Here is a 25,497-nt window from a genome sequence, read left to right as displayed (position 1 = left end):
ATGGGAATGGTCATTGCATCATTTTGACCCCCCAAAATTTATAATTTTTTGATGGTGACCTATACTTCCGAGCCCCTTATTTATAGAGTCATTTAAAGTCATTTAGTCTGCTTTGGAGGTATTCAAAAAATGGCAAGCATTATTAAGCAAGCATTTACTGAGCACTTACTCTGTGCCACGCATTGTGTGATACAGAGAAAAGAAACCCTGCTCTCATAGAACTCTTGACCTGATGAAGAAAGTACAATGAAATACATAACTGCAGTTCTGTGAGATAAATGCCATAGTAGACATAACCATTGGGTACCGTGAGAACGGATTGAATTGGTACTGTGTCTAATTTGGCAGTGGGAGTGGAAGATAAGAGAAAATTTTTCCCAGAGGAGCTGAACTCTGCAATTGCAGCAATTAAATAAATGAAGCTCTTAATCTCCGATGAACATTTTCAAAATCGTGGGAACATAAGAGAGTGTGGCAAAACTGGTAGACCTGAGAGCAATTTCTGATAACTGGGTCTGTATGAGGAGGTGATAAGTAAAACTGGAGAGGTAGTCAGGAGCAAAGTTCTGAAAGCAGTAGTAGGTAATTGTAGGGTTTTCATTTTTTAAAGTTTATAATAAATTTTAATGATATGGGTTAATTTTATGATGAAATATTTAAAATATTGATGTAAAGAACAAAGTATAAAGTGTTAAATCCACGTATTCATAGTATAAAGAAAAAGCATGTGACTTTTGCCCTGGCCAGTGGCTCAATTGGTTAGTGCAGCGACCTGTGCACTAAAATGCAGTGGGTTTGATCCCCAGTCACAGCACATACCTAGGTTGCACCTTCGATCCCTAGTCTGGGTGCCTGTGGGAGGTAACCAATCAATGTTTCTTTCTCACATCCATGTTTCTCTCTCTCTTTCCCTGTTCCTCTCTCTCAGCTCAATAAACATATCCTTGGTGAGGAAAGGGGGGAAATAGCACAAAACTTTCGTCTATAATGAGATTAGAAACTGAATATTAGAAAATAACATTTCAAAAAAATTATGAGTAGTGGTTATATTAATTTTTTTCTACTCCACTATATGTGATTTTTAAAGAACAGACCATAGGAAATTGCCCTGGCTGGGTGGCTCACTGGTTGGAGCATCGTCCCATACACCAAATGGTTGCAGGTTCAGTTCCCGGTTGGGGCACCTGAAGGAGACAGGTAGTTCGTGTTTCTGTTTCTCTCTCTCTTGCTCTCCTCCCCCTCCCTCCAAATCAACATATTGTCAGGTGAGGATTTTAAAAAAGAGAAAAAATTGTTATAAATTTTAGCAAACCTATCACTTTTGGGAACTGATGAAATTGTTCTCCCCCCAGTATTTTATACTTTTTTGTCAATTTTCTGTATTTCCTACAGAAAAAAAAGTACTCTCCCAAATGAACAAAAATCTTTGTTTTTTTTGTGCTTCAGACATAAGAGCTTTTCAGAAAATTCTGACACCCACTAATTATTAGTTAACTGAAACTTAAGCTGTCAGTTTCCTTATCTGTAAAATAAAAGGGTTAACATTCTGCTTTCTGGCATTGTTATGAAAATTATGTAATAAAATGCTCTGCAGCAATACATCTTCATAAAAAGGATATTTTTTGAATGACTAACTTTTTGGGAGAGCACTGACTTTGACTGGAATTAAATTAGTATGGTTTGTGGCTGAAAGACGCCGTAATTCTTGTAGTTATAACTGGAGTTAACTCTTTAATAGAAAGTGTCTGTTCCTCTTGGAAGACAAAGTATATCAATGCCAATGTCATTCTCTGACTTTGGCAACACTCAAGAGAATGAGACAGAAGCAGAAATTTTGCTAGTTTAGGGAGTCCTGATTTATTTAGTAGGGCAGTACAAGGTTAAGTGCCAAAAAAGGATTTTAATTTGCTAGTAGTATGATCAGGTTTGCATTTCAGAATCAAGATAGCAGAATGGAAAATAAAAGAGTATTACAGGCAGGGAGATAAGTTATTTTCTCTTTGTCTGTAGTGTTCAGTAGTTATACAATGATGAGCCTAGGTGTGGTAGGCGTGATCTTCATATTTGTATGGTTGGAGTTGGGAGAACTATTTAAATTGATGGTATATTAGTTTATTAGGGCTACTATAACAAAGTGCCTCAAACTGGATGACTTAATAGTTTATTGTCTCATACTTCTGGACACTAGAAGTCTAAAATCAAGGTGTCAGGAGGGTTGATTCTTTCTTGGGCTGTGAGAGTGGGTTCTATTCCTGGTTCTCTTTGACTGGTAGGTGGCTGTTTTCTCCCAGTATCTCTTCACATTATCTTTTCTCTGTGCATGTCCCTGTGTCTAGATTTTCCCATTGTATAAGCATATCAGTCATGTTGGATTAGGACACATCCTAATGACCTCATTTCAGTTTGATTACTTCTTTAAAAACTCTGTTCTCCAAATAAGGCCACATCTTGAGGCTTTAGGGTTAGGACTTCAGCATATGATTTTGGGGAAACACAATTCAACCCTAAAAAATGGCTTAATGGTTTTCATAAATTTTAGGAAATTCTTGGCTGTAACGTCTTCATGAATTGCTTCTGTTCCATTCTTCTTTCCTCCTAGAACTCTATGAATACACACAGACAACACGTGCATGCATGATCTCATTGCTATGTTCCAAATTTCTTTTTTTTTTACATCCCTTTTTTTCCCCCTGACCTCTCTCCAAATTTCTTTTTTATTTTCTTTCTGTATTTTTCAGCCACTTTATCTCTGCTTCCTTTTAGATATTTTCTATTAATGTCTTCTAATTCATTATTTCTTCTTCTAAATCTTAGCTACTGTTAAGCCTATCTATTAATTTTGATGGGTTAATTTTCAGGTCTAAAATTGCCATTTGATTCTTTTTTAGAAAGAACTCAATTTTCTAGTCAAATTCTTTTGATGTATTTTCTTCGTCTTTGTTCTTTTTTGTTGTTGTTGTCTTTTTAACAATCTCAAACTTAAAGAAATATCTTAAGTACATTATAAAGACCTTTGTTTTCCTGAATCATTTGAAAATAAGTTCCTAACACTTCATCTCTGAAATTTCGTCAGGTGTATTTCCTCCCAATTATATTCTTCTCCATAAGCATAACATATAGCTTTAATCAGTAAATTAATTGATACATTGACACACTATTACTATATAATCCTCAGACCCTATTCAAATTGAGCAGTTTTTAAAGCAAATGATCCTATCCCACCAGAATCACGATTTGCGTTCATTGCCTTTCTCTTTAGTTTCCTTTGATCTAGAATGGTCCCTCAGTCTTGTCTTTGACTTTCATGACCTACATGTGTTTAAAGATTATAAGTCAGATATTTTGTACAGTGTCCACAATTTGGATTTATGTGATGTTTCTTTATGATCAGATTGAGATTATTCATCTCTAGTAGGAATATCACAGAAGCAATCTGTATGCTTCTCATTTTATCATTTCAAATAGCATACAAGTTTGATTCGTTTTACTACCTATAGTATTCCCTTTGATATCTTTTATTAATGTGGTATCTTTTAGGCTTGTCCTTTGAAAAGTTTTTCTTGGTAATTGCTGTGGGTTGAATTTTACCTCTCCCCAAAAAATTTGTTGACACCCTAACCCCTAGTACATGTGAATATGCCCTTACTTGGAAATAGGGTTTTTGCAGATGTAATCAGATTAAGATGTCATCAGAGTAAGCCTTATTCAAGTATAACTGGTGTTCTAATAAAAAGAGGGAAATTAGGATACAGACTCACAGGGAGAACATCATGTGACAGCTGAGACAAATATTGTAGTGATGCAGCTGCAAGCCAAGGAACGCCGAGGGTAAATGGCCACCACCAGGAGCTAGGGAAAGGCAAGGAAGGATTCTGCCCAGTCTCATGGTCCTGCTGACCTCTTGATTTTGGATTTCTAGCCTCCAGAGTTTTGAGACAATAAATGTCTGATATTTTATGCCCAATTAATACTCAGTTAGTGGTACTTTATTACCACAACCCTGGGAAGGTAGTATAGTAATTAATAAGCATTTTGTGGGGAGATATTTTGAAACTATGTGACTATGTTGTTCCCCATCAAACTTTCAATTTATTCATCTATTTTTATCAGTATGGATTCAGAGTTCTATTTATTTTTTTTTAAGATTTTGTTTATTTTTTTTTTTTTAGAGAGGGAGGGGAGGGAGAAAGAGAGAGAGAGAAACATCAATGTGTGGTTGCTGGGGGCTGTGGCCTGCAACCCAGGCATGTGCCCTGACTGGGAATCGAACCTGCGACACTTTAGTTTGCAGCCCAGGCTCAATCCACTGAGCTATGCCAGCCAGGGCTATTTATTGTTTTAATTATTTACTACCAGTACTTATTTTGATGCTCAAATTGTCCCAAATTTGGCCAGTAGGAGCTCCTTTAAAGCTGTTTTAACTGTTCTTTTGATGCATCCTTGCTTTTTTTTTTTTCTTTTAATCCTCACTCAAGGATATTGTTTCATTGCTTTGAGAGACAGAGGAAGGGGAGAAACACCTATGTACCTGGATCAGGGAACTTGCCTGCCACCCAGGCACGTGCCCTGACTGGGAACCAAATCTACAAGCTTTCAGCTACAGGACAACCCTCCAACCAACTGAACCACACACCAACCAGAGCTGTCATTTTTTTAGCATTTCTTTATTTTTTTGGACCAGGGTGTTAAGGCTCATCTTGCACTGTCTTGCCTCACCCTGGAATCAGTCATTTCTCCACAGAGCCTGGTTTCTTTTCGTGAAAAGTCATGTTTAAAAATAAAGATTTGAGTAGTAGGTACTTACTATTGGGATAGCACTGCTGCCAGACTATTATTGGTGTGCAGAGTTAGGAAATAGATGGGGTGGGCAAAAGTTAGTTTACGTATGTGAGTACGTGAAACAGTTTATTCTTGTACTATTATTTATTTATTTATTTATTTATTTATTTTTGTGTTATTTGTTTGTATTATTTGTCTTATTAGTATTGTTGTTACTTTATCGCCTTACTTGTAATGATTTGTCTTTTAGATAATGATGCCTGGTGATTTAACCTACTTTTGCCCACCCCTGTCTGTGTATATATGTAATTAACCTACATACATACACACTGACCTCTGTATTTATTTCTGTATCTGTCTATATATATTGCAAACCGTAAATTCACACAGTTATCTCTAATCCCAATCCAACACCACAAGGTTTCTTTCTTCCCACATTTGTAATTGCTTTTTCTAACAGTGTAAAAACCTTGTTTCCCTTATCTTTAACATAATCATTTATTTAACCCATCTCCTTGTGTGTAGCCAGTTTACCAACACTGCCATCTCACCCCAGTCACCTCTCTGGGCTTTTTCTTTTGCTTGGCTTCAGTGTCCTGTGCAATGCCTTTCACCCATGTAGACCCTTTTTCTCACCCTATTTTGGTTTTCTTTTCTTTTCCTTTTCTTTCCTTTTCTTTTCTTTTCTTTTCTTTTCTTTTCTTTTCTTTTCTCTTTCCTTTCCTTTCCTTTCCTTTTTCTCTTTCTTTGTTTTGTTTTAGGAATTTTATTTATTTATTTTATTTTTTTAAGTATATTTTACTGATTATGATGTTAGAGTTGTACAATTTTTTTTCTGCCCTGCACTCCCCCTCCCATCAGCATTCCCCTCCCCCTTTGGTTCATGTCCATGGGTCATCCAAGTTCTTTGTCTTCTCCATTTCCTATATCATTCTTCATCTCCCCCTGTCTATTTTGTGCCTGCCAGCTACCATTTATGCTTCTTATTCCCTTACCTTTTACCCCTCCCCACTGATGATACTCCATGTGATCTCCATTTCTGTGATTCTGTTCCTGTTCTAGTTGTTTGCTTAGTGTGGTTTTGTTTTTGTTTTTATTAGGTCCAGTAGTTGACTGTTGTGAGTTTGTTGTCATTTTACTGTTCATATTTTTAATCTTCTTTTTCTTAGATAAGTCCCTTGAACATTTCATATAATAAGGGCTTGGTAACAATGAACTCCTTTAACTTGACCTTATCTGGGAAGCATTTTATCTGCCCTTCCATTCTAAATGATCACTTTGCTGGATAGAGTAATCTTGGATGTAGGTCCTTGCCTTTCATCACTTTGAATACTTCTTTCCAGCTCCTTGCCTGCAAGATTTCTTTTGAGAAATCAGCTGATAGCTTTATGGGAACTCCTTTGTTAGGTAACTTGCTACTTTTCTCTTGTTGTTTTTATGATTCTCTCCTTATCTTTATTCTTGGGTAATAAAGAAATACGATGTGCCTTGGTGTGTTTCCCCTTGGATCCAACTTTGGGAGTCTCTGAGCTTCATGGACTTGCATGTCTATTTCCTTCACCAGACTGGAGAAGTTTTCCTTCACTATTCCAATAAGTTTTCCATTTCTTGCTCTTCTTCTCCTTCTGACACCCCTATGATTCAGATGTTGGAACGTTTAAAGTTGTCCTAGAGGTTCCTCAGCCTCTAGGACATTCATTTTTTTGAATTCTGGTTTCTTTATCTGCTCCGGTTGAATGTTATTCCTTCCTTCTGTTCCAGATTTTTTATTTGAGTCCTGGTTTCCTTCCCTTCATCGTTGGTTCCCTGTATTTTTTTTTTTTATTTTACTTTACATAGGCTGCACTTCTTCCTCTATTTTGCAACCATACTCAGCCATTTCTGTGGGCATTCTGATTACCAGTGTTTTGAACTCTGCGTCTGATAGGTTGGCTATCTACTTGTCACCTGTCTCCTTAGTTCTTCTGGAGTTTTGATCTTTTCTTTCATTTGGGCCGTATTTCTTTGTCATGGCACACCTGTTACATTGTAATGGGTGGATCCTTAGGTATTTGCCATCAAAGGCAACCCACTTGGCTGGGTTGTGGCACTGTGGGGCATGGGAAGGGTCAGAGAGAGAACAGTGCCGCTTACTCGGCTCTTACCCCACTTTCAGTCACTTCCCTGACTTCCCACAAGTGGATTTGCCCTTTCAGGTTCTGATTCTCAGGTGGGTGGGTTTGTGTACCCTCTAGGACCCGGTGTGACCCTCCAAAGGACTCTCCTGTGAGACTGGGAGTTTCTCCTGCCACCACAACCCCCACAAGTTTTTATAGCCAGAGGTTTTCAGGCTTTTGTTTTCTGCACTGGAACCCTGGTTTCCATGGTCTGTCTAATTCTCCAGTTGTTCCTCCTGGCTTATCTGCATGCGAATGTGGGATATCCGGGTCCTCCATCTGCCGCCTTACTCCCCCAGTCCACCAGCTTACAGCCCTGTTAACGTGTCCTCACCAGTCACGTGTCCTCATCATCCTGGCTTTCCATCTCCACATCTCCTACCAGTCTGGGTGAATGTTTCTTTAATTCCTTGGTTGTCTGGGTTTGATTTTCGTACAGTTCTGGGCGTTGTGGATGTTTTGTTTTGTTTTGTAAGATTTTATTTCTTTTTAGAGAAAGGGGAAAGGAAGGAGAGAGGGAAACATCAATGCATGGTTGCTTCTCACACACCCCCTACTGGGGACCTAGCTCGCAACACAGGCATGTGCCCTGACTGGGAACTGAACCAGCAAACCCATTGGTTTAGCAGGCCTGCACTCAATCTGCACTCAATCCACTGAGCTACACTAGCCAGGGCTGTTTTTAAATTGGTTGTTATCCTTCTTTTGGTTATGCAAGGAAGTGAAACATATCTACACCTTCATTTTGACCAGAAGTTTTTGTTTTTATTTATTTTTAGAGAGGGGGGAATGGAAGGAGAAAGAGAAGAAGAGAAACATCAGTGTGTGGTTGCCTGTCACATGGCCCCCAGTGAGGACCGGGCCTGCAACCAGACGTGTGCCCTGACTGGGAATCGAACCTGCCATGCTTTGGTTCGCAGCCCGCGCTCAATCCACTGAGCTATGCCAGCCAGGAATAAAAGTTTATTTTTTTTAAATCAATAATATTTTAAGCCCTGGATGGCGTAGCTCAGTGGATTGAGCGCAGGCTGCGAACCAAAGTGTTGTAGGTTCGATTCCCAGTCAGGGTACATGCCTGGGTTGCAGGCCACAGCCCCCAGCAACCGCACATTGATGTTTCTCTCTCTCTCTCTCTTTCTCCCTCCCTTCCCTCTCTAAAAAAATAAATAAATAAAATCTGTAAAAAAAAGAAGAAGAAGGGAAAAAATCAATATTTTACCTCTTAGGCTGTGCTTGATTTATGGATTTGTTTTTTTGTCTGTATTCATAGTCATTATATTTCTAGTACCTGGGAGAGTGGTCAGCACATTTAGACTCTTGATAAACATCGATTGATTGTATGGATGGAAGAGAGCAAGGGAAAATGAATTACAGATAACCTCTAGGTGTCTGATACAGGCACCTATGTGGATGGTAATACTCACTTGGGGAATACAAAGAGGAGAGATTGGAAACTACTTCATGCTTGACAGATGATATTTTTTTGTTGCATATCTGTGATATAGTTAATAATTAAGAAATCTGATCAAAGTCAAAATGATAGCTTCTCGGTTCTTTTCTCAAAGCAGTAAACTATTATTTTTTTCTTTTAGGCATACAAAACTTTTGCTAATCGAGTCAACAATTTAAAGAAAAAGCTAGATCAATTGAAGTCAACCCTTCCTGATCCAGAAGAATCACCAGTCCCTTCCCCAAGTATGGATGCGCCCTCTCCAACTGGTTCTGAGTCTCCTTTTCAGGGAATGGGAGGTGAGGAATCCCAGTCGCCAGCCATGGAGAGTGAGAAATCTGCCACACCTGAGCCTGCAACTGATAATCGCGATGTGGAAGACATGGAGCTCTCAGATGTGGAAGATGATGGGTCAAAAATCATTGGTATGTCTTTGTGTGACTAGTAGGCAACTTGTTCTTTATGTTTTGCTTCCCACCAATGAACTTGTCCCAGACAGGTATTAAAAGATAGTTCCATCCTTACAAAATAGAACACCAAGATAGCATTAACTGTCTCTAGAGCAGTGGTTCAGGATTCAGTAAGCCACATGGATTAAGAATCATTGCTCAACATCTGTGTTGTTCAGTATGGTGGCCACTAGCTACAGGTGACTGTTGAGCGTTTGAAATGTGGCTTGTCCAACTTGAGATGTACTCTTAAGTATAAAAGGAACACACTGTATTCTAGAAACTTAAAACTAAAAAATTGAGTGAAATATCTCAATATATTGAAATAAATAAATGTTATTAATTTTACCTTTTTTTTAATGTGGCTACTAGAATATTCAAACTTGTACATTGGGCTTGAATTCTGTTTCTGTTGACCAGCACTGCTCTAGAAGGAGGAGCACTCACTTATACTGGAATTCCTTATTCTCTGTTACTTTTGACCTTCAAGATTCCAAAGCCACAGTTTGTTAACCACACTTTCAAAACTAACCTGGATTGGTGAATTGTTCCTGAATTGTTCCTTGGACATCCCAACTTTTAGAACTATTAGAGCGTTTGACTTGTGTGGAATGTAATGTACTAGCTGTATGGTCCATAGTGTTCTAGCTGTTAAAAGGCATCAAGAGTTAAAATTGCAGTTTCAAATTAGTGCTTAATTGTACCCCCCAGTAGGTCAATTTCAGAAAGTCACACACACATAAATACGATGAAATATGTACAGTGTTCCTACTCTTTAGAAAGCTCTCAGGTTAATGAAAAAGGGCAATTTATGACATAAGTATCATTACGGAAAGACAGAACACAGATGTGTGCCCAATAACAACATGCTTCTAGAAATGTACAAATTCAGTGCACAGATACTAAGACGATGCGAAGAAATCATAAGATGAAAAATTAATTTGGGAGATTCATTTTAAATAGGTGTTAAAGTCAGAAAGAATCAAATTATAAAGAATGGGGCTTTAAAAAAATGAAGTGAATAATTTTCTTTAAAGCATAGTGCTTTTTACTCCCCAATCAGGAAATAATTGGGACATACTGTTTCATAGTGGAAGCAGAGTCTGGAAAGTAGTAAGGTGCAGTAATATTTGTTTTTTGTTGTTGTTGTTGAAATAGTAGAGGACAGGAAGGAAAAACCTGTGGAGAAGTCAGCTGTATCCACCTCTGTACCGACAAAGCCAACAGAAAGTGTATCAAAGGCCTCTTCATGTACCCCAGTGCCTGTGACCATGACAGCAACACCCCCTCTTCCAAAGCCTGTGAATACTTCTCTTCTGCCCCCTTCTCCAGCATTGGCTTTGCCAAACCTGGCTAATGTGGATTTGGCAAAGATCAGTTCCATCCTTAGCAGCCTGACATCAGTCATGAAAAATACTGGTAAGTAAGCTCTGTAAAGAGGATAAAAGGCAGGCTTTCATTTTTATAACTGAACCATCTGTCTGTAGGGATTTTTATTGATTTTTTAAAATTAAAAGTATTTTAATTAAAAATAAAACCAGCACTTTGTCATTATAGAAAAATCAGAAAATAAATACAGAGGAAGGAAACCACTTGTGTGTAATCTTACACCCAAATGTTTTGGGAGATTAAATATTTGTCATAATTTTTTCTTTCAATAATTGAAACATATTGCATATAATGTTTTAAAGCCAGCTATTGAAAATTTTAGCTATATAGGATTTGATTTTTTATCTAAGCCTTTTTATTATTAGACAGCCAGTATGTTTCCAGTTTTTCACTGTTTAAAATAACACTGTAAGCTGAGGGCTGGTAGCTCTGTTGGTTAGAGCATCGTCCCCATACACCAAGATGTCAGTCAGAGCTACCCGAGTCAACAAGAATCAACGAATGAATGCATAAATAAGTGGAACGACAAATCGATGTCTCTTTGTCTCTCACTTTCCTCCCTCTTCCACTCCTTAAAAATCAATAAATTTTTTTAAATCTTAAAAAAGAACACCATAAGGGACAACCTTGATGATAAAATTTTTTGCACAGCCCTTCCTGTAAGGTCTGATAAGTGTATAGAGCTTTTTTTAAAATGGAAATTTTAATGAAAATACAAAAGTAGAGCATCTCCACGTACTCATTACTCATCTTCAACTATATAGACGTATGGCCTACCCAATCCTGATTATTTTGGAAAAAATAGTAATTATTTTACTTCTTTATAAATACTTACATATGTTATTTCTAAAAGGTAGATTCTCAGATAAACAGCATTTAGGTTTTTTAAGCCTTTTCATGTTGTAACTAAAATGATCTCCAGAAATGTACTATTTATGTTCCAAGTACTATATGAAAGTCCCTGTTGTACCTCAGCTTCTCCAAAACTATTTTTGTTTTAACCTTTGTCAAATTCATTCTTAAAAAGTCATTTGTTTAATTTTCATCCTTTGATTAAAGATATGGTTAAAATACCTTTCACTTATAAGTTTTCTTTGTGAAAAATAAGCTAGTGATCATATTTTGATCATTAAAAAATCAGAAATTACTTTTTCTTACTTTTTTATACTTTTTCCCTGTTAAAAATTAACTAGTGTTTGAAAACATAAAAGTGTAACAGCGGTTGCTTACATAACCTTATTTTATTGACCAGCTCAAAAGCAGAATCTTACTAATCACATAAAATCACACTGTGGCTGAGTTACACAATTGCAGTGGCTCTAATCAGAATCACCCAGCAACATGTACTGAGTGCCCACAGGACTCGAAGGCATAGGTTTCATTCTGTAGAGAAAAAATAAATAGGTTCCCTAGTTCCTTTCTATTGCAGCTCTCAAAACTAATGGAATATGTGTGAAAAACAACTTAATACTTGTTTATTTTAGGGGCGATCCAGCTAGATGGGAACAAATCTTCATCTGATTTTCAGATGTGTGTGTGTGTGTGTGTGTGTGTGTGTGCAGGCCATGATATGGACCATTTGTGAATCAGTCACAGAAGAATTCCTGTTAAACATACCAAACTTTGTGGTTTAAGTGAAAAGTACCATGGATGTAAAGGTCATTTCGAATTGCATTTTCTTGAGTTAATCTTTCTGCCACCAGGGGTCAGTCCTGCATCAAGACCTTCTCCAGGAACTCCTACAAGTCCTGGCAACCTCTCCAGTGGCCTGAAAACACCTGCACCTGCCACGACAACATCTCACAACCCTTTGGCAAATATCCTCTCGAAGGTGGAGATCACCCCAGAGAGCATTCTGTCTGCTCTTTCCAAAACCCAGACACAGTCAGCCCCTGCGCTGCAAGGTAAACTGACCTGCCAGAGGGATTTGAACTATGAATGTTTGTCTCTGGCTTAGTCCTGGTTCCATTTCTGAGCAACCCAAAGCCAGGAAATATATAATACAGTTAATTCATTATTCTCTTTATTATTTATCATCTCTGAGCTGGCATTTGTAGAATTATAAAGTGTCAAAGATGAAAGGGACTTTATATATCATGTAGTCTAATCCCCTCCTTTTCAAGCGAGGAAATTAAGGCTCAGTGAGGTGATGCGACTTGCATCTGAATAGGTCACAGTACTACCTATTTCGTGATGAGCCAAGACTAAAAGCCAGATTTCTTGACTGGAGTCCAGTACTCTTTCACCTACATACACCATGGCACCCTTAGGGGCTGCATTTATCCCAGCTCTTAGTATGGATTAGTATATATTGAGTTTTACATATATTAATGTTAACTGAAGCTAAAAAGAGTAAGGTCAATCTATCAAATATCTTATGAAAATATGATTATCTCATATATATCCTAATGGTTTATAGAAGCTTCTATTTATAGATATACAGTAAATATTTTTTGGTTTTGCCTACATATAACCTCTACCTTATTTGAACCTCTCTTCAGCTTTGTTAATTATCTGCTTTGTGCCTAAAACTATTTGCTGCTTACATCAAGTTTTCATAAAACTTACCTACTCTCTGTTCTCCCATCCTCCAGATACCAACACAACCTCTTTAAAGCATCTCAGTATAACTATGCGATGAATTGCAAAAACCAGAACAGTATCTGTATAGTGTTTTACTTTGTATCAGTAGTTCCCAACCAGCTAGCTTCCAGGGGACGTTTAGCAAGGTCTACACTTGATCTTAGCCAAAAGGCCAAGAGGCAATACAATTGGCAAGGTCTAGACATTTTTGTCTCATAACTCGGGCAAGGGTAGGGATGCTACTGTGTCTGATGTGTAGGAGTCAGGGTAGCTATGGAACATTCTCCAGTGCACAGGGCAGCCCCAACAATATAGAATTATCCAGCCCCAAAAGTCAGTAGTGCTGAGGCTGAGAAACCCTGCTTTACGTGGAGAGCAAGCAGTACTTGTATCTATTAATGTTATTTCCTAAACTGTTCTGTAAGTGAATCAGCCAAGTATTATATCATAGCAGACTTTGTCTTAAGATATAGGAGAATTTTGTTAAGTAAAACCAAATAGTCCTGGGCTTGTGTAGGTCAGTGGATTGAGTGCCAGCCTGCAAACCAAAGGGTCGCCAGTTAGATTCCCAGTCAAGGCACATGCCTGGGTTGCGGACCAGGTCCCCTGTAGAGGGCGTGTGAGAGGCAACCACACATTGATGTTTCTTTCCTCCTCTTTCTCCCTCCTTTCTTCTCTGTCTAAAAATAAATAAAATCTTTTTTAAAAGAGAAAAGAACTAAATACTATTAAGTGATCATTCATAGCCCCCATGTATTGGCACAAGCAATAAAGGATTAATGATAATACTACAGCACATCTTACACTACTAATTTCAGGGATAATCAGTTTGAAAGATTGGCGTGTTTATGATTCTCCCTTCTAGTCGTATAATTAGAATAAAAAGTTAAACTCACTTGTTTTAGCTTTTTATATATAGATTTAACATGCCTTAAAGAAGCAGCAGCTCCCCCCCCCCCCAGCAAATTGTTACAAGAATATCATGGGAACTTCCTCATTAGGTAAAATTTGAGCAGAACTAGGTGTGTTCTGACAAACTGAGAAGTGGGAACCCCAGAAAACAACTTTTGTGGAATAACGGGGGGTAGTTCATCACCTTTCATTTCATTATGGGAAGTAGAATTCTCCTTGACTTTTAAGAGAACTGTGCCCAGCAACTTAAATAGATGTGTTTCTTCAAGGACTATAAAGGAAATCTTGTAGAACTTTGTTGTGATTGTGTCATTCACAGCCCATATTGGAAAATTTTCTTTTTTTTTTTTTTTTCTGGAAGATTTCAACACAAAGAATGACTTCAGTGGACAAAGAGTTGTAGTGTATGGCTTGTAAAGATTGAATAAAAGTAATAGTTTGTAGCACAAGACTGTTTCACCTATTGCCAGAAATCTGAGTAGCATCTTTTTTAACAAGATGGTCTTTTGAGGAATTTATCTCACAGTATCTGAAAGATACACTGAAATACCTTTCTAAAGTCATTTGGCATTATCATGTATCACATTCCAGTGCTTTGAGGACTTCTGGTTTTGGTAAGAACAATGACTACTAAAAATTAAATCATACTATTAGAAGCAAGAAAATTATATAGCTAGGGAACTTTTTGGAAGTGAAACATGGGGTTTTTTTTTTCAGGAGGATAATTGAAATAAAGAATATTTCAATTCTGTGGATACTACTGAATATTGGATAACAATAGAAATTATGTACCATTGTTTAGAAGCAGATGGCAGTTCAAAGTGTTACATTGATAGAGCCTTAAAAATTTTCAGGCCTTAAATCTCTTAGCAAATATGGATTCAAATTTTCAAAAAACATTAATTGGAGTATATGTATTAACTGAAATCTTTTTTTTTTTCACCATGTCATTATGAAAGAGCATTTTTAGTGTATAACTAAAAGATTTAAGTTGAGGTGGAGTGTACACAAGTTTTCATGTATGGCCAGAAAGTACGTAAATTTTCCAAAATATGATTGAATGTATAGGACCTTCTGTTACCTTTTTATTATGTTTTTCTAAAAAACCTTTCTACAGGAGCAGTTTGCTTTGGTGGATTTCAGCCTTTGCCCCAAAATATTTTGAGTTTCTGAGAGGAATTGTCTATCATTGTGTAGGGTTGAATCTTCTCAGCGTCAGCTTGGTAGATCAGTAATCCTTGAATTTTCCCAGCTATAAGGTGGGGATTGTGCGTTGTTTTGTGAAAGAATCAAAACCTTTGATGGTCTAGCTTTGTAAGTCTTTATGGTGTATGTTTACATGTTTATTATTGCTACGTTTTACAACTGAAAAATGGTAACTTACCCTGGCTGGTGTGGCTCAGTGCATTGAGTGCCAGCCTACAAACCAAAGGGTCACTGGTTCGATTCCCAATCTAGGGCTCAAGTGTGGGTTGCAGGCCAGGTCCCCGGTAGGGAGCCCTCAAGAAGCAACAACACACTGATGTTTCTCCCTCTCTCTTGCTCCCTCCTTTCCCTCTCTCAAAATAAATAAATAAATAAATACTTTTTAGAGATTAAAAAAAGAAATGATAGCTTAGAACATTGTTTCCCCCGACGGTAACACCAGTACAGCAAGAGATGCTTCTTTAAAAATTCTCCCTGTTCAAAAAAATTATCTGTATTTTGCATGTTATCCCCCTCTTGAGAATACCGTAAGTACATTAACTTATTAGAAACAATTGTAGAGGTTGCAAAGGAAGGGCAGAACACCTATTTAGGGGAACAGTTCCACAAATAAATACTAAGAAATAACTGGCTTAATATGTTATCTTAAGAATAGCTTTGCTTCTTTTATTTTCCTGCTTTGTCTTGTTTAAACTATAAATGATTCTGACACTAAAATCTCCCCCTTCCTGTTGCCTTTTGTTGTGCCATGTTGGACTTGTTTCAGGACTGTACTAGAAACATTTCAGTGATTTCCCTCCCTGTCTTTATATTGACAAATTAAGTCCAGTGTTTTCTGCGACATTTAGCAATTGCTTGTTTGGTCTGTATTCCCTTTGGTTTCATATTTTAATGTCTATCTGGTTCCCACTTGAATGAATGAGAATATCTGATTAGCCTAAATTGTTTTTATTGTAAGGTAGGAAGTTGTTCTTTTCAACTCCTCTAATCTTTGTTTCTACAGGCCTGTCATCTTTACTTCAGAGTGTTACTGGGAACCCAGTTCCAGCCAGTGAAGCTGCATCCCAGAGCACTTCAACTTCCCCTGCCAACACCACCACAGTCTCTAGCATAAAAGGAAGAAATCTGCCCTCCAATACCCAACCCTTTATTCCCAAAAGCTTCAACTATTCTCCTAATTCATCAACATCCGAAGTCTCTTCAACTTCAACCAGCAAGGCCTCAATTGGGCAAAGCCCAGGGCTCCCAAGCACTACTTTCAAGCTACCATCCAACTCTCTGGGGTTCACAGGCACCCACAATGCTAGCTCTGCTGCCCCACCTACTGAAGTTGCCATGTGCCAATCTTCAGAGATCTCCAAGCCGAAGCTGGAGTCCGAGTCCACCTCCCCAAGCCTGGAAATGAAGATCCATAACTTCTTAAAAGGTAATCCTGGTTTCAGTGGCTTAAACTTAAACATCCCAATCCTGAGCAGTTTGGGGTCCAGTGCCCCAGCAGAAAGCCATCCCTCAGACTTCCAGCGTGGCCCTACTAGCACTTCAGTCGACAACATTGATGGAACCCCTGTAAGGGATGAACGCAGTGGGACGCCCACCCAAGATGAGATGATGGACAAGCCCACGTCCAGCAGTGTAGATACCGTGTCCCTGCTTTCTAAGATCATTAGCCCTGGTTCTTCAACACCCAGCAGTACAAGATCACCGCCCCCTGCGAGAGAGGAAAGCTACCCCCGGGAGCTCTCCAATTCTGTATCTACATATCGGCCCTTTGGCCTGGGCAGTGAATCACCCTATAAGCAGCCGTCAGATGGAATGGAGAGACCATCTTCTCTGATGGACTCTTCACAGGAAAAGTTCTATCCAGACACTTCTTTCCAGGAAGATGAGGATTACCGAGATTTTGAGTATTCAGGGCCTCCACCCTCTGCCATGATGAACCTAGAGAAGAAACCAGCCAAGTCTATCCTGAAATCCAGCAAGCTTTCTGATACCACCGAGTACCAGCCAATCCTGTCCAGTTACAGCCACAGGGTCCAAGAATTTGGAGTAAAGTCTGCCTTCCCTCCATCTGTAAGGGCCCTCCTGGACTCTAGTGAGAACTGTGACCTTCTCTCACCTTCCCCTGGGCTATTTGGTGCCTTCAACATAAGAGGGAATGAACCTGGGTCTAACCGGTCACCATCACCGAGTAAGAATGATTCATTTTTCACCCCCGACTCCAACCACAATAGCTTGTCTCAACCTACCACTGGGCATCTCAGTTTGCCACAGAAGCAGTACCCAGACTCTCCTCACCCAGTCCCACATCGTTCCCTTTTCTCTCCGCAGAATACCCTTGCTGCTCCCACGGGCCATCCACCCACATCAGGCGTGGAGAAAGTCCTAGCCTCCACCATTTCCACCACGTCGACGATTGAGTTTAAGAATATGCTTAAAAACGCCTCACGAAAGTCCTCAGATGATAAGCATTTTGGCCAGGCCCCGGGCAAGGGCACTTCCAGCGATGGTGTCAGTCTCTCAAACCTCACCCAGCCCGGTTTGACCGCCACTGACCAGCAGCAACAAGAAGAGCACTACCGCATAGAAACCCGAGTCTCCTCCTCCTGCTTAGACTTACCTGACAGCACCGAAGAAAAGGGGGCCCCAATAGAAACCTTGGGTTACCATAATGCATCCAATAGGAGGATGTCCGGGGAGCCAATACAGACCGTAGAGTCCGTCCGAGTTCCTGGGAAGGGAAATAGAGGACATGGGCGTGAGGCTTCAAGGGTGGGTTGGTTTGATCTGAGCACTGCAGGCAGCTCTTTTGACAATGGCCCCTCAAGTGCCTCTGAGTTGGCATCCCTTGGGGGTGGGGGCAGTGGAGGCCTCACTGGCTTTAAAGCAGCACCATACAAGGAACGGGCACCCCAATTTCAGGAAAGTGTCGGCAGCTTTCGTTCCAGTTTCAACTCAACATTTGAGCATCATCTTCCCCCATCCCCCTTGGAACATGGGACACCCTTCCAGAGAGAGCCCGTGGGGCCGTCGTCTGCCCCGCCCGCCCCTCCCAAGGATCATGGTGGTATCTTCTCTCGAGATGCACCCACTCATCTACCCTCTGTGGATCTTTCGAATCCCTTCACAAAGGAGGCGGCCTTGGCCCATGCTGCCCCACCCCCTCCTCCTGGAGAGCACAGCGGAGTTCCTTTCCCCACCCCACCCCCTCCACCCCCTGGGGAACATAGCAGCAGCGGTGGGAGTGGTGTTCCCTTTTCGACTCCACCCCCTCCTCCCCCTGTTGACCACTCTGGGGTTGTACCCTTCCCAGCCCCACCGCTGGCAGAGCACGGAGTAGCAGGGGCAGTGGCAGTGTTTCCCAAGGACCATAGTTCTCTCCTTCAAGGGACCCTGGCTGATCATTTTGGGGTGCTCCCAGGACCCAGGGACCATGGGGGCCCCACCCAACGGGACCTCAACGGCCCTGGCCTTAGCCGTGTGCATGAGAGCCTGAGCTTGCCCTCTCATTCTCTGGAGCACCTGGGCCCAGCCCATGGAGGAGGTGGGGGAGGCAGCACCAGCAGCAGTGGCCTCCCCTTGGGTCCCTCACACAGAGACGCCATCAACCGGAGTGGTATGATTTTGCGGAATCCCCGGCCAGACTTTCGGCCTAGGGAACCTTTTCTCAGCAGAGACCCGTTCCACAGTTTAAAGAGACCCAGGCCACCTTTCGTTAGGGGCCCTCCGTTCTTTGCACCAAAACGCCCATTCTTCCCTCCCAGGTACTGATGGAAACCAAGAGAAAGGCATTTTAAACAGTCTAGAGAGCATTGGAAGTAGGAGTTTGGTTTATTGTTGGTTTTGTTTTCCCTCCTCTGGTTTATTTTTTTTTTATGACCAAGGGCCTCCCTTCCAAAGTAAGAAGTCATATGCTTACATTTCACTATTCCATCCAGTCCTCCTTCCCACTGCACTCACCTACCTTCCCCAAGTTGTTTGTATTTTAGGGGGCGGGTCGGACAGGGGGCAGGGAAAGAAACACAACCAAAGCCACTTCCCTTTGGCTGGGAGTTTGAGGGATGGGAAGGAAAGCAAATCTTATATTACCCTATCTATTGAAGAGTATTACTACATTTGAAATAAAACTTCCACCATTACAGATGATAGCGTGCAATGTTGGGGTGTTATTTTGGGGTTGGCTTATCAGTAGTCAGTCACTGGAAGGGTTCCTGTCCCCTTCTCTCTCCAGCTAAGGAACCTGCTGTGACCGGCTTGACTCCCTTCCCTGTGTGCTCTTTGCCCTGCTGACGGCCGAGAGATGTTGCAAGGGAGGAAATGTGGGAGACCTTGGACCTGTCAGGCTGTTGTGTTTTGTTTGTTTTTAAAGGCATGTTGAAGTTGAGTTTTTTACCTTTGTCCTAAAAATCTTATTTAAAAAAAAAAATCAGACTCTTCCAAAGTATTACCAGGCAGTGACTTTAAGAAGACATAAACTGCATTCTATCCTTGTAAAATGTCTTTATTTTTGGAATGAAAGAGAGTGGGCTGGATATACTTTTGAGGTTAAAATAAGGAGTAACTTCAATGTAGAGAGTTAGAGAAAGGACCTATTAACAGTGCGATGTGACCTGCCCATTCTTCGTAAATGAGAGAATGGAAAACACCTTTGAGATTGCACTCCTCTTGCACCAGGCTCTTGCTTCTCTTGACTCTCAGCTTTCACTCCTGCTGCCAGAAAGAAAGGCACTACAGTTGACAGTTACTACAAAGGTGCAACTGGAATATTATTATCCCTGTATTTTTTAATGTAAGAAGTAGACATTTTTACCATGGTGCCTCCCTAATGTGATACTTGTCGGTATACTTCAGCAAAGGTTAACTACTAGGGAAAAGGAATTGCTTATCTTTCCTTTCTTCTTGCCTTTGTCCTGTATTCACCCCCTTGGTCTTTCAAAGGAGAAGGTTCAGCAGTACCTTTGTGTTAACACCTCTTCAGATGTGTCCAGTGACAAGTGAGCAGTACGAGACGTATCTTTACAGAGAAACCGGAGAACCCGATAAGTCCAAATGTACCCCACTCTCCAGTAGCAGCCATTTACATGGTCAAGGCTCAAGCCTTACCCTCACCTCCCACTCCTAATAGGAAATAAAGATATTTCTGCTCAGTCATTTCTCATGAAAGAGTTCTCCATGAACTGAAAGGCTTCTAATTTGTGTTTCTACAGCTAGTACTAGGAAAAAGACAATCACCATACTTCGTTTATATCTGATGTCTAGTGACACTGAAAAGCAAATGTTGCTTTACATTTTTTATTTCGTGTCTTACCCTAAGGTACACACACTGGAAATCTCCAGCTAAGTGAGTAAGACAATATTATGTTGAGTGTTCTAGAGAACCCTACTAAGTTTCATGTTTTCTTCCAAGTTAGTATAGAACTAACAATAGGAAGTATGGGGATTGCTTTGGATTCCTGCAATATTTCCTTAGTGAAATATTTAAGGTGGGCGAGAGGGCAGTGTAGTGGCAGAAGGTGATGCTTTGTCTCAAAGTAAACTTGCTTTTCAGATAAAGAGCAGCTTAAACCAGGTGTGTGTCATAGGTTGGGAGTTCCGTGTAATTTATGTCATGTTATTTATTTGGGCTTGCTATGTGTTCTGTGGTTAGGATGGAGCAAGTCATTCATCTTCCTCATGCATTTCTGTTCCTAAACCAACTTACTTTCTTTGACCCTCTCAAGCCTCTCTGCCCTGTAGCTCTCCCCACGACAATGCATGATACCATGACCTTGTATATGGGATGGGGTGTATAGTGTAGCAAAGAAACGGTCTAGTTACATTGAGTCCTCAGACATTTGTTTAGGGAAAAGATGAGTAGGAGAGGGGGTGGGGAGGGGGAGGGAGAGTTCTATTTGACTCAACTGAAAGTTTGGTTTTGTTTTTTGTTTTTGTTTTTTCTGTGTGGGTTTTTTTTTTTTTTCCACAGAAACTAAGTGGGATGTGTTTCGTTCTAAAATAAAAGAATGTGAATTCTTTCTGCTGCTCTTGTTTAAGCTAAAAGTAGTGTTTACTTGAAAAGGCTCTCTGACCATTTGGTTTTATTAGAAAAATGTGAGGGTGTCAGGAAAGTGGCTTCCTGAATGCTGGGGCAGAATAATTGTTCTCAAAAGTACAATGGCTAATACATGAAAGGAAGACCTTGTACAGTTTTAAAGATGGACTTTTAAGGGTTGAATCTTTTGTGGGCTGTTTTGTTTTTTAAGCCACAAAAATCCTCGCACTTGTTTCAGGATGGACGTGAGGATTTGTATGACTGTCAGCTGTTAACTTTAAGGAAATCTGTCTACAGCAGTAAATGAAGACGACAATGTATATATGTGATATAGTGAAACAGAAGACAATTCTGGTATTCATAACATGAAACAAAGGGGTTTTATTCTTTTCTGTGTCTGTGATTTAAAACTCCGTGCCCATGCTCTGACTTTTGTATTTCAACCTGAGTTTAAAAAAAAATAAACAAGATATTTTTTAAAGAAAGCATAGCATAGTGTGTCTTGGAAAGGACATGATTCACGTGAAAGCTCAATATACGAAGTTGTTAACTGAGGTCCTTGGTGTTCACTGTAAAATCACAGACAGAGAATTGGTGGGGGTCGTGGGTACACTGGTACCACTTAAAAGCTCAGTGATAACAGCATCAGAAAATAGAGTCCTAAAGTATTTTGTAATAGTTTACTCTTCTGTGAGCTTATATGAAAAGCTCTCCCTGCTTCCCTCTGCCCTCCCAAATGCTGAGAATAAGTAGAATTTTGTTTGATTCCAGGTAGGGTAAAATGATCAGAGAGTAGGGCTTAATCCTTTCCAATCCCCAGAATACAGTGTTTGTGATATACATGGTACAGCGAACCTATCTAGATAATGTGAATATGCTAAACTTCCTAATTGCAGAATATTCACTATCCTGAAATTACTGGTTTATGCAGAATTAAGCCTCAGCTGTTACTGTTTTTCAAGCCGCTGTAAATTACTGCTTTTTCCCCCTTTTCCCCTCCTCCCCCCCTTTTTTGAATGGGCAGGGGTGCCTGTTAAGATTAAAATTAGATATGTTGGATTGATATTCTCACATGTTCAGTGTGGAAGACAAAACAAGTACATGCTTTAGAGGCAACAACAATGAAATCCTTTTGAAATGTGTATTAATATCACTTAATAAAATAACTAGTTCTAAAGGTTTGACATTTTTCTTTGAGATTTGGGGCTTTAACCAAGGGCCCCTGGCTTCTCCGGTGAGTGCAAGGTGGAAATTCCTCCAGGAGCGGAAACTGCTGCTTTGTGGTACAGGCCAGTGGTTGGAAAACCTAAATTCTCTCCAGCAAAGACCCTCCGTGACTGTCCAGGGCTGAAGGTGAAACCGGCTACAGAATGCAGAAAGCAAGCCTGGATGTATCTCTGAAGATATGATCGGATTGGCTTTTGGTCTAAGAGTGTGTGGGGGGAGAGGGGGTGGTGGGTGTGCCTGCACATTTCTGAGGCACACACAAAGATACCACAGACCACCCATCTCCCTTCCGTGTGACCACTTGCACTTTCCTCTTCTAGCCATTCCGTCCTTTTTTAAGTCTGTTTGTCCCCAGTGTTATGTTTTTGTTTTCCAATTTAATAAAATATGGTTTCCTTTGTTGTGTGGTTGACTCTTCCCCTCTCACATTGATCTTGTCCAGCTGTCTCCTTTGACTTCTGCACTTGATGTCACAAGGCAATCTGTGCCTCTAAGAAAGTCATAGCCTTGTGGGTTTTCTGTTTGATCCTTTGTGTAATTCAATTTTGGAAAGGGATGATGGGTGGAGTGAGATCAAAGCTGTTCAGGGAGTGGCAGTAGTGAAGTGGGTTATACTGTATGGATAGTTATTTGTGTATGCAAAAAGTTGTACAATTATGAGCAAAGGAACATTTTTAAAGCAAGCATAAAATTGGGGGAGGGGAGTGACAGGGATCCTTCTGGCCAATTCTTTGCCCACAACTACCTTTCTTACTGCATATTGGCAATTTGTCACAGAAACCACACTTAACCCTCTCTTGCCCTATCCCTTAACCCAGTGAGCCTTAATGAATTGAATGTTGGCTTCAAGGAGCAGAGAGAGACATGGCACCTACATCAGGCCTGGGTCACTGGCAGGGTAGAGGCTCTAAATAGCCTTGATTACGGGAAGCTACACATGTGTGTCACCAAAAATCCAGAAATGGCAGTGGCCTGAGAACACACCCAGCCGGTAGGGTGTACTGCTGAGCTAACTGCCTTTATTTCTTCCTTGTCCCCTCTTGGGACCTTGACTTGCCCACCTGATTCTTGTCTCCATTCCAAGGAAGCAATAGCGTTCAGACTTCCCTGTTGGCCTTTCTGGATGTGTTGGAAATGTATCCTTCCCCTGAAGTTATTTTTAAGCCAACCCGGTATAGGAGGGATGAGTTACCCCCTCATGTATGTAGATAGTAATGCAAACACCATCTGGATGGATACAGGGTTTGAGGTGTTTCTCATACTTGTTTATGAGTAACTGTATAGACAAGTTTGGCCAGTTGCTGCTCACAATTGCTGAGTACTAACTCACAGGCTGCATAGACGAAGCTGCTAGAGGGACATACTTGAGATATTGGCTCTTAAGTAAACATCCTGTTCTCCCTTCCCCCATGTAGAAGTAAAAAGCATATAAACTTCAAAGGAAAAGAGTAAGTGCAGTATAAAACTCAAATTCTGACTAGCTACTGGGGAGGAAAGGAGAAACCTTTCATGCTTAGTTGTAAGTTTGAGAGGAAGGGAAGAAAAGAGCTGAGATCTCTAGAAAATGATGATGCAGATACCTTGTGTTCCTTTATTGATTTATTTTCCTTTCCCTTTGTGCTAACTATGGCAAAAGTCAGAAGTTGAGAATACAGGTGTGGCCGGAGGGGCCAGTGAGCAGTGCCAACAGAGGAAACACAAATACACGCAGATTTTCGTGTTTGACTCAAAATGGGTGTTGGCTAACCCAGTCCACCCCAGACCTGTTGGGGTTTGTAGCAAATTAGATGTTCCAGCAACTTCCTTTCGTGACCATTGTAGCCCCTTATTTTTGAGAATTACTCAAGGGCTTTGCTGCACAATTTGTGGAAAAGAGATGAGGACTTGCAACTTGTTAACATACTTCTTGGATTATTTCAGTCCGATGGGTAGAAGAGCTAGGTGGCCTCCATTGCCTCAGTTTTGCCCATCCCTGGCTAGGAATCCTTTGCACCCACATGAGACATTTAAGATTCCATATCTTCTAGGTAGCTGATTGTTGCTAAGGGCAACAGATTAGGAAAGGATTAATTTGAAATTTTGGTTATTGGATAGTGGGCTTTGCATTGTATATTGCCTTCTCTAGATGTATCGAGGATGTTTCAGAGTGCTTTGCTTTTTCCTTTGTTTTTTACTTAATTATGGAACCTAAGTTGACATCCCTGCACTGGCTCCTGTGTTTGGGACACTTCCCTGTTTTTTCCTTGGCCTTGACCTGACAGATCAGGGTTACTTAAAAGGCAGGGGTAGCAGCGGTGCCTGTTTCCTTGTTTCTCTTCTACAGACTAGAGATGTCTTGGGGAAGGGAAGTCTTAGAGACTTTAGGTGCGCCCAAGGCTTTATTTTCAAATCCAAGTTCAAGTTGTCCCTGTGCTCCTGATAAGAAGCTTCCCCCTCTTTATTTACTCAGCAAATGTGGCTGAACTTTATCTCTCTTTTTGGCATTTTAAAGCAATATTAAAAAGCTTGGCCCTTTCCTAGATCTTTATTACTAAGGAAAAAAAAACATTTTAATATATCTAATCTCCTCATACCACCTACTGCACCTTAGCCACTTGGTTAGTTCTGTGAGCCTCAAAAGCATTTGGTAGCAATGATAGAAACCTTTCTTTATATATTTTCATCTTAAATTTCTTTTACCTCCAGTATATCTTATACCTCTTTGATGCAGGGAAATTTTGCTTCTAAAAGCTCATACAAATTTAGAGGTATTTGTGGATCTGATGACAAGTGGAAAATGCACTTTGCCTTCCGTGGACAGCATTCTTACATATAGTTTAAGGTTATAACAATACCACCTCAATCAAAGCTTCAGTTTTAGGATGTCTCTTCTAAAAGAGTAAAGCTGAGAATTTCCCAAAACTTCCTTAAGGAATACTCTTCACCGAGAATTCCCTGTCCCCTAGACTCCTGTGAAATTGTATTATTTCCTTAACACTTTTTTCCCTATCCATAGTCTGCCAGAGAAAATTTGGTAAGATGCCTCTTTTCTTGGCTTTTATTGGACCCCCCTCTCCAACCTTTCAAGGCCTTTTTGGCCCCAAAGTCTCCAAGTAGTGTAACCTGGGAAGGAAGCAGGGCTGTGCTACCAAACGTAATGCATTCTGACTATTCTGGTGTCTGAGAGGCAGCAGAGTATGGCATAGTACAGACTTTGGATTCAGGAACTGGGGCTTTTCTAAGGGTCATTTTCCAGGTTATAAAGGAAGCCTAAGAAGAACTACTATTTGTCAGGGTTATTCTAGGAATAGTGAAGGCAGAACTTGGCACATAATAGGT

General features: G+C 40.3%; 1 protein-coding gene across 8 annotated transcripts in view; it reads left to right on the top strand.

Moving 5' to 3' along the window:
• The window catches only part of RPRD2 (regulation of nuclear pre-mRNA domain containing 2), a 95,091-nt gene extending 73,654 nt beyond the window's left edge, over positions 1-21,437 (top strand). For 3 of the 8 annotated variants that reach the window (XM_045816427.1, XM_045816423.1, XM_045816425.1), the window contains 4 exons: positions 8,528-8,810; positions 9,993-10,253; positions 11,927-12,127; positions 15,928-21,437. In XM_045816427.1, the coding sequence (XP_045672383.1) occupies positions 8,528-8,810; positions 9,993-10,253; positions 11,927-12,127; positions 15,928-18,692 (3,510 nt within the window). In that variant the 3' untranslated portion in view covers positions 18,693-21,437. The remainder of the gene's footprint in view (positions 1-8,527; positions 8,811-9,992; positions 10,254-11,926; positions 12,128-15,927) is intronic. The other 5 variants (XM_045816431.1, XM_045816430.1, XM_045816429.1 and 2 more) reach the window with 3 other exon arrangements.
• The last annotated feature ends 4,060 nt before the right edge of the window (positions 21,438-25,497 follow it).

This window comes from Phyllostomus hastatus, unplaced genomic scaffold (assembly GCF_019186645.2).
Source record: "Phyllostomus hastatus isolate PE091 unplaced genomic scaffold, TTU_PhHast_1.1 phas_scaffold_216, whole genome shotgun sequence".
In the NCBI taxonomy this organism is placed as follows: domain Eukaryota; kingdom Metazoa; phylum Chordata; class Mammalia; order Chiroptera; family Phyllostomidae; genus Phyllostomus; species Phyllostomus hastatus.
This window is presented reverse-complemented; position numbering and strand designations above follow the sequence as displayed.